The 14,608-nt window shown below is 49.4% G+C and overlaps 7 protein-coding genes across 7 annotated transcripts; 4 read left to right on the top strand and 3 right to left on the bottom strand.

Moving 5' to 3' along the window:
- Window positions 1–302: 302 nt before the first annotated feature.
- URG1 (Uracil-regulated protein 1) lies at window positions 303–2,402 on the bottom strand (the record flags this gene model as incomplete). Its single annotated transcript, XM_044820883.1, has 12 exons — window positions 303–494; window positions 598–753; window positions 804–929; window positions 976–1,031; window positions 1,082–1,121; window positions 1,171–1,240; window positions 1,289–1,326; window positions 1,382–1,425; window positions 1,478–1,617; window positions 1,670–1,735; window positions 1,930–2,052; window positions 2,110–2,402. The coding sequence occupies 12 exons, from the start codon at window positions 2,400–2,402 to the stop codon at window positions 303–305; spliced, it is 1,344 nt and encodes a 447-aa protein (XP_044685183.1).
- Window positions 2,403–3,827: 1,425 nt separating this feature from the next.
- J7337_003164 (uncharacterized protein) lies at window positions 3,828–4,397 on the top strand (the record flags this gene model as incomplete). The annotated part of the gene is made up of 4 exons (XM_044820882.1): window positions 3,828–3,872; window positions 3,931–4,105; window positions 4,164–4,211; window positions 4,267–4,397. The coding sequence occupies 4 exons, from the start codon at window positions 3,828–3,830 to the stop codon at window positions 4,395–4,397; spliced, it is 399 nt and encodes a 132-aa protein (XP_044685182.1).
- Window positions 4,398–4,582: 185 nt separating this feature from the next.
- Window positions 4,583–5,470, bottom strand: FUR1 (Uracil phosphoribosyltransferase, synthesizes UMP from uracil; the record flags this gene model as incomplete). The annotated part of the gene is made up of 3 exons (XM_044820881.1): window positions 4,583–4,842; window positions 4,905–5,263; window positions 5,319–5,470. 3 exons carry the CDS (start codon window positions 5,468–5,470, stop codon window positions 4,583–4,585), a joined length of 771 nt encoding a protein of 256 aa, XP_044685181.1.
- A 996-nt stretch (window positions 5,471–6,466) lies between these two features.
- J7337_003162 (uncharacterized protein) lies at window positions 6,467–8,882 on the top strand (the record flags this gene model as incomplete). The annotated part of the gene is made up of 2 exons (XM_044820880.1): window positions 6,467–8,590; window positions 8,643–8,882. The coding sequence occupies 2 exons, from the start codon at window positions 6,467–6,469 to the stop codon at window positions 8,880–8,882; spliced, it is 2,364 nt and encodes a 787-aa protein (XP_044685180.1).
- Window positions 8,883–9,788: 906 nt separating this feature from the next.
- RHB1 (GTP-binding protein) lies at window positions 9,789–10,499 on the top strand (the record flags this gene model as incomplete). Its single annotated transcript, XM_044820879.1, has 3 exons — window positions 9,789–9,840; window positions 9,935–10,203; window positions 10,260–10,499. 3 exons carry the CDS (start codon window positions 9,789–9,791, stop codon window positions 10,497–10,499), a joined length of 561 nt encoding a protein of 186 aa, XP_044685179.1.
- A 1,404-nt stretch (window positions 10,500–11,903) lies between these two features.
- J7337_003160 (uncharacterized protein) lies at window positions 11,904–13,697 on the top strand (the record flags this gene model as incomplete). The annotated part of the gene is made up of 8 exons (XM_044820878.1): window positions 11,904–11,972; window positions 12,055–12,513; window positions 12,569–12,659; window positions 12,862–13,073; window positions 13,123–13,154; window positions 13,202–13,353; window positions 13,406–13,616; window positions 13,670–13,697. 8 exons carry the CDS (start codon window positions 11,904–11,906, stop codon window positions 13,695–13,697), a joined length of 1,254 nt encoding a protein of 417 aa, XP_044685178.1.
- An 11-nt stretch (window positions 13,698–13,708) lies between these two features.
- J7337_003159 (uncharacterized protein) lies at window positions 13,709–14,541 on the bottom strand (the record flags this gene model as incomplete). The annotated part of the gene is made up of 6 exons (XM_044820877.1): window positions 13,709–13,802; window positions 13,850–13,883; window positions 13,937–13,973; window positions 14,025–14,169; window positions 14,227–14,300; window positions 14,371–14,541. 6 exons carry the CDS (start codon window positions 14,539–14,541, stop codon window positions 13,709–13,711), a joined length of 555 nt encoding a protein of 184 aa, XP_044685177.1.
- Window positions 14,542–14,608: the final 67 nt, after the last annotated feature.

The following is a 14,608-nucleotide window of genomic DNA, read 5'->3' as shown; positions in this document are numbered from 1 at the left end:
GCCTTCATCTCCGTTAGTTTCCGTCTTGATTTATGAAGCTGAGGCCTCATCTCGTCTGCCGGCTCTCATTTCACTTACCAGCTGTAATCTTGGCGTCAATTTCGACTCGCGAGTCAGCGGGTATCAGTTCTTCTGGAAGCTCGACCCTCTCATGAATGGGGATTCTAAAATCATGTTAATCTCGCATCAAAAATTAACACAACCGACTCATCATCAGCTTACCCTTGTCCGACAATCGCATCATGCTTCATGCTAGAGATATGTCAGCTGTCAATTCCTCGACGTGTTCGACTCTCAGGCGCTCACTTGCTCATGCTAAGCATCCTGTCAATCTTCTTGATGCCCAGCCAGTGCAGGATATCCGGCATGAGAGCCTGGAATCGCATGTCTTTGACACCTGCAATGTTCTCGGTCCTCTTGAAATAGTCTGATGCGCGATCGGCTCCGCGTTTACGGGCGTTGTAAACCACTACCCCAGAATTAGTACCCCAGATCTGCACGACGGCTGCTTCTCCGAATCTTGAGAGATTTCATCCTTACAATACTGAGGGAAATAGTTAGATTTGCTTCTGTGAGTTGTGATCAGGTAACGCTTACCTTGGTGACCTCTCCCAACGCACGGCCTTCCTTTCTGAAGTAGATGACAACACCACTGCCACCATTCTGGGCCTCTTTGACCGCTTCCTCGATACCAAAGATCAAGTAAGGACGGCAAGTGCAGATATCAGATCCGAACACGTCGCTACCGTTGCACTGCAGAACACGGTGAGTTCGGGGTCTTACACAAAGTCGGGGAATCATACCTCGTCGTGGATTCGCAGAGACAGTCGAACCGATTCATCCGACATCTTGGCTGGATCTCCGAAGCAGTACACAGTGAGACCACCAATCGGAGGAAGGAATACTTTGATGTCTCCGCGTGTGATAAGCTTGAGCGTATTAGCAGTGAGATCTTCCAAAGCATAGCTTACTTACCTCCGGGTAACTTCCTCCTGTGTGCTCAAACAGGGAACGTCGTAGAGTGGCCTCGTCTTTGTCGTATTAGTTGTTATACAACATCAAGCAATGGCTGTATACTTACCAATACCGAATCGCTCCGCCACACCGGGGAGGTACCAGACCTAGAGTGTGAAGTTAGACTTGCTTTGACTACTTATGTTGCGGACATACAGGTTCAACGGCAAACTTGGTGACAGCCAGTTCACCCTGATCGTTCAGGCAAACCTTGCCATCGGGGACACTGCAAAGATCAGCTTGTACTACGAAGATTACGGAAGAGCGAACTCACAGTCGACCAGCCTTGACACTTTCGGCAAGTTCAGGAAGCTGATAAGAAGGTTAGCGACAGCTGTTTGCTCTTCCAATCGATCCAAACACCGACCTTCATATGAGCCTTGGTGATGGCAATGGTTGGTCGAATATCGACTAATGAAGCCGTCAGTAACACCACTTTATCAATTGGTAGCACAATCCATACCGTTGTCCTTCTCGATGGTGTCCTTGAACAGCCAGGGAGCGAGATGTCCCCAGGGGTCCATGGCAACAATCTTCTTGGGGTCTCCCCATTGAGGGAAAGGGCCAATGTTCGCGGCCGGCTCGGTGTTGGTGAAGTCGGGACTGGGAATACGCTGTTAGTTATGGATTTTTGCGTCGGGATCAAAAGACATACCGGTGGTCGGCGTTCAATTCGTTGCTGGCAACGGCGAGGGCATAGTAGATCGAGTACGAACCACCACTAACAACCTGTTTAGCATGGTTTCTCCCGAAACGAGAGGTGGTTGATAACTCACTGGGCTAGACAACACGGTTAACAAAGGGAGACATCAGTAACAGGGGGGATAACAAACCTCCAACGGCTAAACGCAAGTTACGAAAGTCAGTAACACTAACTAACACACATGCATCACAGACACAGACGGACGGACGGACGAACCATTACGACGTCGAATAGTAGAAGCAGCCCTTGAAACTACGATAGGGCCACGCTTAACGGGGTCTTGATTTCCCCAGTCCATGGGCAAAGGATTAATTCCAATCTGCTTGGGGTAAGTCCTAGTTACCTTGTGTGAGCGAACGGTGTTAGTGGAGCTTGTATACAGGAATCCTCACGTCAGAATAATACGCGATGTGAATCCTTGCTGTTGACGCTGGTCAGGTGAGGGAAGCGCAGGAGCTTTCAATTTGCCTCCAGAGGCAGCAGGGACTTCTACTGAAGGTGTTCCGCCCTCATTGTCATCTTCACGAGAACCTGGCTCAAGGACGGTGTTCTTGCCAACATCTCCACCTGATTCCTCGATCGATCTACCAGAAAGCGATTCGACCGCGTTCACTAGAAGAGCCTGGGTGCGCTGAATCTCCTGTAGAGCTTCCAGCATGCTGGATTGCTGATCGTCAGATGCCATGATGATGGCAGTAGACGTAGACGTAGACGTAAACGTGGGGTTGAGTGCGGATCTCTAGGGTAGCCTGTGTTGCGAACGTGAGGTTGCGATATGTGTTGCAGACAAGTCGATACAATACAGTTTAAGTAAAAGAAAGAGAAAGAGAGTTTGCTTTCCAGAAAGGAAGGAAAAGAAAAACGTGGAGAGTGACCGGAACAACAGGAAGAGCGGTCGGAGAAAGCCATCCAAGGTGACACATGCCTTACAACGGGGTCGTCATGAACAGGGGGAGGGAGCTGTATCACATTCCCAACCTTCCAAGAGCTTCAGATAGTACATAAATTGTAGATATCAAGATCCGTATTACCCTAACTGTGCTACTCTAACCTCATGTGTGACCTTCCACGGTCAGCAGATCAATGGGAAAGGCCCCTATACAATCATAACTTTCAAGTATCGGGCCGCCGTAATCAGGCTAGCTACCAAGTAAATGAGAGAAGAGAGGGGAGCTCTCCCAACAAGGAGCAGTCATGATAGCCAGTGACTGACCTGCGTCTATCAGCATGGAATTGACAGTTGACGATTCGCTGATAAGAGACCACATGATAAGACGGCACGTTCAGAAGTCTCAAGCCTCAATCCCCACCGGCCTAGGTCATAGCCAGGCCAGGGGAGCTATGTCTACCCCGCCAAATCGGAGGAGAATCCCCCTGCGTTTAGTCGTCAGCGCCCAATCTCAAGGTGAAGGTCAAGGTGACGGTGTAGAAGGTGATGGCCAGGAGAATATGCAAGGAAGATGCTTCCGTTCTTAGTGAGGTTGTGTTGTCTGTTTAGTTATTGGTTGGTTTGGTTGTTTGCTCATGTCTCTGACTGTTTTCTCGTTTATTAATTACACTTGTCTTTGTCTGTCAATGGTCACTCACACCCATTGATGCGGCGTTAGCGAACAAACGGCCCTCTAAACTCACCCATGCAATCCTGATACCAATGCTCTCCCAAGCTTATCCTCTTATCCTCATCCTTCTAGTCTGATAAGGATCGCCTTCGCGGAATCCGGCGTTTGTGTATAGAATCACGGAGGTCGCCGGGAGGCGGGGGCGGGGCAATCGGCCTTGTCTCCCCGCTTGATGCATGCACTAGAAACACGCCTACCGTCCAACTGCCGCACTAACAGAGCCCAAACCCGCTTGTTAGACAGTGAGCACGTGCAATGCGACAAACACAGTTTCTCTCTGCGGATAAGATAACGAACGGACCAAACGAAACATCCCTGACTGGCGCCTTGTTTCCTCCACTGGGACTGACTGCCTGCCCACTGCCTGCCCTGGGCTGCCTAGTCTAGCCCAGCCCAAAGCTTGACATCAGCAAATTCACTATCATCTTTTTTCCCCGTTTCGCGTTTCTTCTCGTTCCGGTCGCGCACGAATCGCGGAACTCACAGACATCATGGGCAAGCGCAAGTCCTCAAGTAAGCCCATGGGGCCCAAGAAGGTCCGTCTTCCAAGCCGATCCCTTGTCGTTTCATTTTCGTATTCTCTCTCTGTCTTAGGGGGGCCCTGGGGCTTTTGCGCTCACACTAATCCAGAAAGATCCCCTTCCTACCACTTTCGCATGCCTCTTCTGTAACCACGAAAACTCGGTTTCGGTCAAGCTCGACAAGAAGGCTGGTGTCGGACAACTCGACTGCCGTGTCTGCGGGCAAAAGTTCCAATGCGCGGTCAACTGTACGGCTTCCACGGACTCTCCTTTCCTCCGGCGCATTGGGTGCTAACTTTGCGACAGATCTGTCTGCGGCGGTTGACGTTTACGGTGAATGGGTTGACGCAGCTGGTCAGTCTACAATATTCCTTCTATGAGGCCGTTGACAATCTCTAACAGCTTGTAGACGCCGTCGCCAAGGAGGATAACGCAGCAGAGCCTGGCTACACTGGCACATCTCGAGCAGGAGCTGGACGAGGTAACCGAACGGCGGTCGATGAAGACGACGACGAGCACTACGGAGAGGATGACTATTAATCGTTTCTTTTATGCGCCTTGTATCAATACCAAGACTTGTTACACCCATGACTCGACGACCCCTTTCTATGCGCCTACGACTCGGGATATATAAACTTTGCGATGATTCCTTCCTCAGATGGTGTAAAATCTGTCTCCAAAGTCTCCCAGGCCGGGAACGATATAACTGTTGATTGGTCAGCACATCATGTGTCATCGGAGTTGAGCATCCATACTTCTTCTCGTCGAGGCCCTAGAAATGCCCGGTTAGCCAATACGTTGCGACAGTACATGCAGGCGGTGTGACAAACCTCATCGATGAAAGCTGTCACGACCCTTAAGCGGGGGAACTTGGCAGAGAAGTTCTTGACACCCTCGGGGCTTGCAATCAAGTTGAGGAACAGGATATGCTCCTCAGGGACGCCCCTGGCCTTGAGAACTTGAACCGCCATGGTAGCAGAGCCACCTGTATATCTGCGTTAGACGGATTGCGACACGAAAGACATGTGAAATGGGATATCGCCTTACCAGTAGCAAACATAGGATCCAAAAGAAGCACCCATCGGTCAGCAATATCCTCGGGCAGCTTATCGTAGAACAGCTTGGGCTGGGCCGTCTCCTCATCACGCTGGATCAAGATCTTTCCAATACGAACAGAGCGGCAGCAGTCACGGAGACCCTGCTCCATAGCCTCACCAGCTCTCATGATGGACACTCCGCAGATCTTGCCCTGGAACATGAGACCATTGTAGTTTCGGCCAATGGGTGTAGTGACAGTGTGCTCAATGACAGGCAAGTGGTTGAGACCCTCCTCAACTAGCAATCGAATGATTCGGTTGGAGTAGAAGATGAAGTCTGCTCTCTCGGTCTCCTTGCTACGAATTTTCCTGGACAATTCTCAGCTCCGAGGCTTGGGAGGCCCAATTAGGGAAGTGGACATACGACAGTAGGGCAATGAGCTGAGGGGTCTGCGACAGAACATGGACATTGTCTAGCTTGACGTCGACAGAGACGGTGGCACTGGGCTTCTGCTGGTGAGTGCGGTATGAGGGACCGACGGGTGTCGTGTGAGTATCTTGAGTCTTGTCCGCCATGTTAGCTGTTGTTAGTGTTTGAGTTGTTGTAAGAAGTCGGCGGTGGTGATGGCGGGGTTGAAGTAAAGCTCAGATATTTCCAAGTGGGCGAGCGGAGTACAATCGTTGGTATAACCTAGAAAGAGGTTGAAGAGTAAAACAAAAGAGGTTTAGGTATAAGATTGAATGAATTGAAAGGCGGAGAGAAGAAGCTCGGCATCAACTAGAGCTCTCGAGGATAAGACAAGTCGGTAGCCCTGCATTGCATTGCATTGCATTTGCCCGCTTGCTATGCTCAATCGTATTGGTCTCGCATATGCTTAAAACGGGGATGCAAATGGGCCGGCGGCGCCTGGACCCTACCCTACGATACTCGCAAAATCGGAGGAGACCGCACTCACTCTAGTCACTGCATGGCAGTGGCATGGGCATGGATTCATGATAGCGACAGTGGAGATGAGAATGAATATCCAATGGTATAGATAACGAGATGAGATGAGAACGATGGAAGTGGCGCTTTGGAAGTCATTTAACGAAAAGCACTCTATGCAATTAATTCAATTTAATTGTTCTTTGTTAACTACTAATATTCTTCTATTGAACGATGTACTTCAGTTTTTAGCTCTCTCTATTGACAGCCGAAATGTGACCCAAGCTTTTATGCTAAACACGGCACTGCAGCCGTAGCCTTTTCAAGGTTTCATTGATCAATCCATCCACCATGACAGTGATTCAGTGTGAATGATCTTCAGTTTTATTATTCATCTATTGTGCTCGCTTTCCTTGCAACAGAGTCCCTTTTATCATCCTTTCCTATGCAACTGCATCCGTGACAGCGCGCCGCATTCTTTGTCCTTTTATTTGCCGGCGTGAACCTGCCACTAACGGGTGCGACCTACCTCCACAACCATTTGCATCGTCGTCTTAGCTTATCCCTTCAACTTCCAACAACCTCATTATATGATATAAACCCACCACTCAAACCGTCGCGTTCTGCTCTCAGAACTTGAGCACACTATGGCGTCACGAAATAGCTCGACAGCGTCAGTCCCGCGCAAGGTGATGACGTATGGCAAACCTGTGCGCAAGCGCTTCATGCGCGACGCGATGCCATTCAAACCCACCGAATCGTTCACTGCTCTGAGCAGCCGCCCCGACTCTGCCGCATCCATCGCGAAGCCATCAAAACCGTCGCTACCGAGATCGACATCTGAACCAACGCCAAAGCACGTTGTTGAGAAGCGACCCGATGAACCCGCTCACGCGAAAGCCGGAGATGATCAGAAATCAAGATCACGCGATGCGACCGACACGAGAAAGAGAAAGCGCCTGGAAGCTGTGCCTTCCGAACCAATCGAAGAGGAAACAAAATCTACTGCTCCAAAACAAATGAAGCCTGCGACTACACTACCAAAGCGACCTGTAGCCGGTGCCTCTGAAAATGAGACCAAAGCCAGCGCCCCTCCTCCACCACCACCGGTCTCAAAGAAGAGCCCAAAAGGTTCGAACGTTCGATCTAGACCCCTCCCTCGAAGCAAGTCCGATATCCCAACCTCAAAACTCAGCTCAAGTGCGCCGCAATCGACGGCCAAGGATCACGATGATGAATCACCGAGACCGAAGAAACGGCGACCGCGATTGATTGACAGGTTGGCGGCTCAGCGGGCAGAAAGCTCAGAGTCGGAAGACTCGGCTTCTGAAGAAGAGAAGCCCAAATCACAGTTGGCCCCGAATAGCGGTACAGATAGCGGAGGTGCGACTCCCTCTCAACAATCGCAAAGCAACTCCCAGAATTATTCTCAAGACTCTACGATACGACCCCGAAATCGCACTACGGTTGCACTCAAAAGCCGAAGAGTCAAGTACACGTACGGCCAATCTCGATCCATCCTGACCGAGTCTTCCTCGAAGCTCAGTGAGCCCAGCCAGGAAAAGCCCATGACTGTGGAAGAAGAGCTGGATGCGCTTCTTGCTACGCCTGCAGAACCCGCCAACGCCGACCCATTTGCCATGGATGACTCCGATGATGTCGACGGAGACGGAGGGACACGACCTGCTATCAAGAGCGTTCATGAACTACGGAGAGCTGGAGCCAACAATCGCTTTGCCGATGAGATGGAGGACCTGCTTGCTCGGATAGGAACCCCTGGAAGCTCTTCATCTTCATTGAGGAGAGGGGCACTCCTGGAGCTTTCTCAGAAGCTACAAAACAAGGAATTCATCAGTCAATTCCGAGATCACGCAACTCGCGATAAAGTCGCAGCAAACATTGGCCAAGAACAGGATATCATTTGCGGATTCGCCTTGTCAGCCGTTCTCGTTTCGTTTCTCCATTTCAGCCCTGCAGCCCACCTCTTGCAACAGCTTGTTGATGATGGATTGGGACAAATGCTCTCTGTCCTTTTACGGGTGCCTGAAGACATTGATGAACTCGCGTCAGGCAAACTGAGGCTCGCAAAGACGACGAGAGCCTCTCTGAGTGAAGTCAAGACTACGCTCAAGAAAATGAATATTTGGTATGGCCGCCGCCCTGAGAAACTTTCGCCTCAAGTTCTTGCACTTCAACTGCTGAACGTTGTATGCCAACGAATCGATGCGATGCACTCATCAGTAGTTGTCAAGGACGTGGAGAACGATCTTGAGACTGTCCTATCTCATTGTACGAGTACAAACCCTAAAACCGATGCAGCGACTGCTCTTATCATATCAATACTGGAGTCACAGTCAGGCCTGGCGATGAACGATGCCAATGAAGTCACATGGATTGCGCAGCAATCGCATCAAGTGGCGCGTATTCTCGAGAACAACCTCCAGCAATGGCCAGATAAGCCCGGAAACACCGAAGTAGCCATTCTCAAGCTCTCGATCAATATGTCCAACACGACACACGGCGCGGCGGCCTTTAGTGATGTAATCCTGTTGTCGAGTCTTTCGAAGTGCATTCTCTCTGGATTCAAATCGGCCCTGGACGCTATGAGCAACCGACGTCTGAAGGAGGAGACTTATGATGGGCTCCTTCTAGTGCTCGGTATGACGATCAATATACTAGAACACTGCGCTCCCGCGCGTGAGAACATCACCGGGGCGCAACTGGATGGCCTGGTGACAGTGTACTTACAGAACCAGGCCTTGATGCTAGAGGTAAGCTTGCTCGTTGACGATGATAGATCTGAAACTGACAATGATGTTATAGGCCGACTCTGTAGAGAAATCGAAGCTGAGCGTGGCATTTGGCTACCTTTCCGTCTTGCTGGGCTACTTGTCTCTGGAAGATGCAGCCCGGAAACGACTGAAGGAGCAAGCGGGAAGCGAGGGACTCCCAGGTCTGATTGGATCGATCAAGGAATTCATCGGAATGTATAGATCAGTGGACAACAAGGTGACGGAGCTGGAAGGGCTCGTCAACGAATTACAACGACTGCGACGACAATAGTTGATTATATACGCATGGACATGACTTGAGCTAGGGAATGTTTTGGGACAATGTTCTGAGTATGACTCCCTTTTCTTTTTTTCTTTACTTTGTATGACGGACGGACTACAGCCACTTCTGGGCATATTTGCTAGCGAGAGAGTGTATAGATGAGAAGAAGAATCGATACCAGGCCCTAGAAGGGCCATATTTGCTGATACTGACTGATACTGATATTGAGATTCGTTCATACTTGAGTGATAATGCATGATCTGAGGCTCTTGTTAGATTATTCCCGGTGTGATTTAGTGCATACTTTGCTTGGCTATGTATCAAGTGAGGAAGGCGAACCAACCTAACACTGCAAGTTCACGCGTCACTTATTACAGGGGAGAGGCAGCACGGTTACGTATCTTTATCGGACTGTATGATGCAAATGGAAGGGAGGGGGAGGGGCTCCCGTTCTTGGAGGGGGGGGGGGGGCTTGCAGTGAGTGCAGTGCAGTAGGTAGAGTAGAGTTACAGTTTCTGATGTGCCCATCAGGAATGGCCTAAAAAAGATGGGCTCCTTTTTTTACTGCATTCAAGACCTCTAGCATCTGATCTGAGCTGATTTGATTTGACTGACGTGAGTACGGGCACCTAAAGTTCCAGGCCCTTTTTACCTATGGGATACCATATAGCCCCCAGTTGAGGTACCGTACTAAAGTTACACATCATACATTCACCATCGTCATCAACGAGACTCTTTTTGCCTCTCGCTCTCTTTTTCTCCATCCTCTTATTTTTTGCCCGCTGTTGGTCTCAGTTGCTGTACGCCCAATCTTTTACTCCTTTCGGGCGCCAACACTCAACTTTAGGTTCAACAACGAAGAAGACGCACGCGCTGTTTCACTTTTGATTCACTGCCACTCAACGTTGTAGCACGATGCCTTCTCCCAAGCAAAGAAAGGTCGCTATTGTCGGCAGCCGCTCAGTCGGTCAGTATTTCTCAATCATTTTATCACATTTTCAAAAGATGGCGGTTTAATTCCGAATGCTCAATTACATTTGCTGACGGTGGACGCATCACAGGCAAGTCGTCTCTAGCCGTGCGATTCGTCGATGGCCACTTCGTCGACAGTTACTATCCCACGATTGAGAATACCTTCAGCAAGATGATCAAGTACAAGGGCCAAGATTACTCAACCGAGATCGTCGACACAGCGGGCCAGGACGAGTACAGTATCCTCAACTCCAAGCACTTTATCGGCATCCATGGCTACATGCTCGTCTACTCAGTATCATCACTGCCATCGTTCGAGATGGTGCAAGTCATTCGGGAGAAGATCCTCAACCACCTGGTAAGTCCTCCCAGAACCCGGAACAAGCAGCCCATAAGCTGAACCACCAATGTTAGGGCACCGAGTCGGTCCCTATCTGCATCGTCGGCAACAAGAGCGACTTGCGCCCCGAGCAACGACAGGTGACACCCGAAGACGGACAGAAGCTCTCGGAGAAGATACAATGCGGCTGGACCGAGGCGAGCGCACGATACAACGAGAACGTGGGCAAGGCTTTCGAGCTCTTGATCGGACAGATTGAGAAGTCGCAGAACCCGGGCGAGGCTCCGGCCAAGAGCAATTGCATTCTGATGTAAAAAATAATAATTGCGAATGCTGTTCAAAGAGGCATGATTATCATTTTGCCAGACAATCACGATCGCGATGATGACGATTCAAGTCTTCTCAGACCGCGGGGCAGTCCACAAGTTCTGACCAGGCCAGGTCAGGCCAGGCCAGACCAGGCCGTCCCACGATGGGTGGGAGTCAGTCACAGTCTCAGTCTCAGTCTCAGTCGCAGAGGTCACAAGGTGATTCGGGGCTGAGACAACAAGGGCCTTGAATAGGGTGCCCTCTTTTGGTTAAATTCTCCGTTGCTGTCTATCAGAAAGGATGTTTCAAGTCGTACCATGCCGATGTCTACTAACTGCCCAAGTTTTTGGTGTGTTATTTTCTTTCTCGTTTTGCCTGCCTTAACAACTAGAGTACATGGTTCAAATCAATGGAAGGGTCCAGGTTCAGGTTCAGGTCAGGAGGTTTTTGGGATTGGCTGCTTGGTTGCTTACTATCAGAAAATTTCTGTTGTACTATCTGACTCTGACTGACTGACTTTGCTTGGTGAATGTCCTGATTCATGACCGCTTGAATGACTGACTGATAGAAGGGATTGAGTGACACTTGCAAGGATGTATCGAGCTGCAACTACCGATACGTACCTTGTCTAAAGCAAGTTTCTAGAACAAATCCAAGGCACCAGATTCTCGGTGTCGTTGATAATTGGTTCCCAACAATTCATGATGCCTTGTTAGTTTGGCTACCTAACTTGCTTTAGTTCTTTGAACCCCTCCCTACCTCCATGAGAGCGGTCTGTCTCTTGTATGTACTGTACTGTACCGTGCTGTATGTTACTGTGAGATCCATTTGGACGGGAACTTGACTCTATTCGGATGGTCCCGCTATACAAATGCAATAGGGTACCATCCGGACGCTATTGAGAGATCCGCGGTCTTTGTTGTGGTACTGACGTTGCGCCATGTGGTATATGACTGACTGACTTGGCATTGCTGTATATGCATTTGCTGTGTTTCATTTTGAGTATGTATCCGTAAATACTATTACAGGACTCAAATATAGTGGTTGGTGTTGTCAAGCTACAGTTGAATGGCTGCATTTCTTAGGCTGTGCCCTTCCCGTGATTTGACTTTGAATACGCTGTGAGACCCTGGAGAAGTGGTACGTGGTACGTGTACCGCCTTCACAGCCTCACTCACGGGCTCACACTGAATCACTCACACGCACACACACTCTCTCTCACCGCGTCCAACTCTTTCTTTGTTCTTGACCTTATTCATTCTGTCACAGCCAAAAACATAGCTGCACTTGATAACTCATAGACACATAGAAACTTATTCTCCGTCTCGCATTTGAAACATCTCTCACTTCGTTCCTAAACTCAACCTTTCTCATCTCATCCCTCGTCTTAATTCATGAAATAATCAACCATGTCCAACTCGGATCCTTGCCCCTTCTGCGGCTTCAAGCCGGGCCAAGACGAATATGAACTCATTCTGGTGTGTCTCTCTCACCGATCTTTTCTTTCCCACCGCTTGACTTGAGTTTAGCTGAGACTAAGACATTCTTCCCCTGGACTAGCACATAGAGCAGCAACACCCAGACGCTGACGGACCACCACCCACCACCTCCGGAGACACTATTGAGTGTCCAGAAGGTTGCGGTGAGATCCTTCGGCTGGACGAGCTAGCTTATCATCTCGAGCTTCACGAGCTCGAGGCGCAGGACGCCACGCCCACGCCAGAGCCAGCACCAGCATCAGCACCAGCACCAGAGCCGGAACAGACTCCCGCTGTGGCCCGGAAGCCGGAGTCTTCATCTAGAGACAGAGACCGGAAGCACAAGAAAGTCAGCCCTATCCAGGCCTGGAAGGACCTCTTTTCCGGGCGTAGCTCTCACGGGAGGGAGAGTAACGGCAGCAGTAGTAGGACACGGCACAAGACCAAGAGAGAGGATGCTGGTATCACCAAGACTACTAGCAGAGGCTCTTCAAGTCGAGATAAAAATGGCGATCGAGCTAAATCCAACGTTCGTCTAGGGGTGAGATTTTACATGATTATTGATACTTATGATGAAGTGACTAACACGAGAGTAGAAGTCCGATCTTGGCAGATTTGCGCATGAGAGAAAGATGCCCCCTTGGCTCGTAGATCTTCTTAAGGATGAAGGTCAGGTTGTCAACGATGGTAAGTACTATCTAGTAACGTTACCCAGCAGCGGCTAACGGTTTCTTGAGGTGTTCTGCCGGTTTTAAGCCAGCTTCTTGAGCAAAGTCCTTCAACACAGGAAGCCTACCTGTGTCACCCTGCGGTACAACATGTTTCCAAATTGAGACGAGAAGGTGAGTCGACAAATGCTGTGTAATATGGGGTCTCTAACGAGTGACAGGCGGTTTCTGTGGCTATCGAAATATCCAGATGCTCACTTCAAATATAATCGCCGCTTCGAGAGAAGGTTCAAATCACTTTGGGCGCACGTTTCCTACCATCTTTCAGATCCAAGACCTCATTGAAAATGCCTGGGACATGGGTATCAATGCCCAAGGAAGAGCAGAGACTGGAGGCATCAAGGGGACGAGAAAATACATCGGTACACCAGAGGTATACAACACCTCTTCTTATATGGAGTCTGATGACTAACAAGAACCAGGCACAGGCTGTGTTTCTCAGCTTGGAGATACCGTAAGTTCACTGTCATGAGAAACTCGACATGCAACTAACAGTAACAGTTGCTCCGTTCAAGCATTTAAGGATCAGGAACGCGGCAAGTCGAAACAACGTCTCTTTGAAGCTATCGAAGGATACTTTCGAGGAGGTATCACAAGCGTCGAAGACCGAATCCATCATACGGACCTGCCACCAATCTATCTACAACACCCAGGTAGGAGAATCTCGATCCATCAGTATGCTTACTAGGTACTAAATGTCGATAGGCCACTCTTTGACAATCGTTGGCTTCGAGAGGCAAATGGACGGTCAAGCGAATCTATTAGTATTCGATCCCAGTTTTCGTGATTCTACAAAGGTCCGAAACCTCATCGGCAGAACAGTTCGTCAGAAGCCCTCTTCGATCGACAGTTTCTTGCAGCCGTACCGTCGTGGCTCTCACTACTTTCGCAAGTACAACCAGTATGAAGTGCTCTAGTAAGTAATCCCGTTCTTGATTGCATCTAACCTTTATACTTATATGACTCTAGCCTCACAAAGTACGCTGCTGTATCGTAGTTCACTGCAATCTACTGCTGGTCCTTGAACCAAGCCTGGAGCTTGGCCAGAGCTCGGCCACGATGGGAGATCTTGTTCTTTTCCGCCTTGTCCATCTCAGCAAAACTATGACAATTAGCAGAAATCATCGCTCAGATTCAGGCTTTACATACGTTTGACCTTCATACTCAAAGACGGCATCCCATCCTATTCATCTGTCAGCATGCACTAGTACTATGTATTCTTTTCACAGCACATACCGAAATCGGGAGGTCCACGGGGAGGCACAATCTTGCCCTGTATCACATATCAGCACAGCCACAGTGGACGGACTCGAGAGTTTCTTACTGGGCATCGGCCCTGGAACAGAATGACCTTCTCACCAGGTCCAGCACAGTACCCAAAAGTGCAGACAGCCTCAGCGGACTTATCAGTGTAAGCAGCCAACAGGTTGTTCAAGCCCTGATGACCGATCGAAGTCATAAACCACTTGCTTTAAAGCCATCGCATCAGCATTCATATTTCACAGCGTTTTAGCATCAAATCTCACATGTACGCCCCGGGAAGACCGCTCAGAGCGTTATAGCACAGAGCCGTGTCTTCAACCAGCACGGGGCCTTTCACCTGTATTTTATTGTTAAACAAATTCATCTTCTTTACAGCGTTTGTAGGATAGATAAGATAGTTTACATACCAGATCAGCAGCTCTACGGCACTTTGATTCTGTAACCTCCTCAAGTGTACCCTGAACCTCTTCGAGATCGATAGATTTGCTGAGGACCTCGATTTCAGGCTCGAGAATGGCCTTGACCTCGCGCAACTTGTTGGCGTTGCCGGTGATGAAGTTGACCTTGTGTGCAGCCATTTTGACTCGAGCAAAGTAGAAAATTTACTGACAGAAGTGACTTTAAATGAGAGATAGCAGCTGGGGA

The sequence above is a fragment of the Fusarium musae genome, chromosome 2 (genome assembly GCF_019915245.1).
Source record: "Fusarium musae strain F31 chromosome 2, whole genome shotgun sequence".
NCBI classification, from domain to species: Eukaryota; Fungi; Ascomycota; class Sordariomycetes; order Hypocreales; family Nectriaceae; genus Fusarium; species Fusarium musae.
The sequence above is the reverse complement of the archived record's forward strand: the minus strand, read 5'-3'. Positions and strand labels throughout refer to the sequence as shown.